This window comes from Tupaia chinensis, unplaced genomic scaffold (genome assembly GCF_000334495.1).
Source record: "Tupaia chinensis unplaced genomic scaffold, TupChi_1.0 Scaffold000201_1, whole genome shotgun sequence".
Classification (NCBI taxonomy): domain Eukaryota; kingdom Metazoa; phylum Chordata; class Mammalia; order Scandentia; family Tupaiidae; genus Tupaia; species Tupaia belangeri.
The window spans coordinates 841,133-843,513 of NW_006159676.1; the positions used below are offsets into that span (position 1 = coordinate 841,133).

Consider the following 2,381-nt stretch of genomic DNA (forward strand, 5'->3'; position numbering starts at 1 on the left):
GCCCCCGGAGGCTGGGGCTGGGGTTGGGCCGGCGGCGGCGGCTGGGCAGGTGGTGCTCGAGATCCCGCTGCCTGGACCCCTCTGCGCGTCTAGGCCTGGCGTGTGCAGACGGCTGCTGGTCCAGTGCCCTTTGGTTCCTTGGAAACTGACCACTTGAGGTCCCTGGATGTGGACCACGCCCCCTGAGGTGCCCTGCAGGCTGACCACGCCTCCTTGGACACGGAGGGCACCTGAACTGGCCACAGTCCCTGTGGTCCCATAGAAACTAACCAACCACGCCTCTGGGGCGAGGGGTGTCTTTGGAGACTGGCCAGTCCCGGCAGACCAGTTCCCTGGAGTTTTCTGGAAACCAGACAAGCCCCACTTCTGGACTTGTGGATTTCTCCCCTTTCCCATCTTTGTCCAGGAAAAGGATAATTTCCTCACCCCCCCCCATGACCCCAGAAGGTCAGCAGAACCTACAATCTCCCAAAGACTGGCCATGCCTCCCAAGACCACCCGGAAACAGATGGAACTGTCCCCGGTTGCCTGGAGGCTGGACCCCCGGGAATTTTCTGGAGGTTGGAAAATGACACCTAGTCCTTTGCAATTACCTGGATGTGGAACTCCCCTCGCCATCACCTGGAGAGGACATAGGGACCTCAGGGGTTGCCAGGTGACCACAGAAACAGCTTGGTGGTCACATAGAGACAGGACTCGTGACCTGAATTCTGGGTACTCCTATTCTCTCCCCTTGTTCCCTAAGAGTCCCCCAAAGTTTCTGGGGGTCATAAGCCACCTCCCTAGGTCACGGTGGAGGACAGCTTCACCCCCCCCCCAGTGTCATGGGACAATGCCCTCATCTGTCACCCCAAAGTGGTATCGGCATGCCCCCAACTGACTCGCATGACTGGGGCCACACCCCACCCCTCAGGTATTCTCTGTAGGGAGAGCAAATCCCCACCCTGATGGCCCCTTTCTCGGCTGTCACCAAAGAGACCGTCCCCTTCCCATCCAGGGACCCACCAGATCACTGTCACCAAGGCAACTAGTTCAGCTTCTACCTGTCACCTAGAGTCACGCCCATGGAGATGACGCCTCGCTCCTTCAGTCGTAACCATGGCTACCACATTTCCATCTCCCTGGAGTCCACTCCAGAGACCTATAACTCCACTTCCGGCTGTCCCCACCCTGGCCAACAGCTTTGAAGTCCACCCTCCCCCTCGTTGTCTCCTGGGTAACCCAACATTCATAAAAACAGGTTGCCTCTTTCCCCTAGGCCACACCCCCTACTCCTTGCTGCCCTCCAAGCTCCGCCTCTCAGGCGTCTTGGACCCGCCCACAGCCGTTGCCATGGAGACCAAACTCTGGTGTCTGCGGTAACAGAACACCAGTGCCCTCAGGCTTTCACTCTTCTACCCGCCCCGCCCCGCCAAGCTGTTGCCGTAGAGACAGTCCACGTGGTTCCCATGACAACCGATCTCCCAGTTCTCAGGAACTTAACCACGGGCGGGATGCCTGGGATGCCTCTCACTGGAGCTGCCTGATCAGGAACTTGATGGCAGTCCCTTTCCAGATGGGGCCAACCCCAAGCAGCATCCCCATTACAGGGTTGGATTTCCGGAGCTGCCTGCCACCTCCCCCCGTTTGCACGTTAACTGTGGCAGACGGCAGTTTGCAGGACCCTGCAACGCCGGGTGTTTTTTATTGCCTCCCTACAGATAAGGAAACCGAGGCTATGGCATGCCCTGGACCTTTGAGCTGTGCAAACACTGAACCCCCCTTCTGCTCTGAGACTCATGCCTGTCCTCTCTCCTTTCCTGACAACGACCTCTTTCAGAGATCTGGGGCGCGTTAGGGGCCACCACACTCCCCAATGCAGAGAGCTAGCTGGGGACGTGGTGGGGGGCGATGGATAGCCACTGGAGGAAGCCACCCCAGCCTTGGAAGACCCCCATCTCTGAAGTCCTGCCAGATGTAGCATGGGAGTCCCTTCTGGAGCTCTCTTGATCATCATCTAGGAAACCTGACTGAGTGTCGGAACCAGGTGGGCTTGAGTTCAAGTCCCACCACCACCTGCCACTTTCTCACTCTGTGACCAAGGACTACATCTCTCTGAACCCGTTTGCCCCTCTGTACTAGGGCTGTTCTGAGGTCCTCGCAAGTGCAAAGCATATAACAGAGGCTCAATAAATCTTTGTTTCTTTTGACGAATGAGAAAACGAGGCAGCCGGTTGGGTAATTCCTAAATACACTTTGATGGACAATGTGTTTCCCAGCTAAGGGTGTTTTCTTTTTTTTTTTTTTAGAATTATTTTATTTTGAGACCAGCAATTAGCGTGACTCCCATGTAGTTGACGGCAGTTCACGTCCCAGGACCGGTGGCTTTAAACTCATGCCAA

The 2,381-nt window shown here is 56.5% G+C and overlaps 1 protein-coding gene across 1 annotated transcript in view; it reads left to right on the forward strand.

The window, feature by feature from the left end:
* The window catches only part of HAPLN4 (hyaluronan and proteoglycan link protein 4), a 10,079-nt gene extending 7,820 nt beyond the window's left edge, over positions 1-2,259 (forward strand). The window contains 1 exon segment of the mRNA XM_027771272.1: positions 1-2,259. This exon segment is cut by the window's left edge and continues 113 nt beyond it. Within this exon segment, the coding sequence (XP_027627073.1) occupies positions 1-93 (93 nt within the window). The 3' untranslated portion in view covers positions 94-2,259.
* Positions 2,260-2,381: the final 122 nt, after the last annotated feature.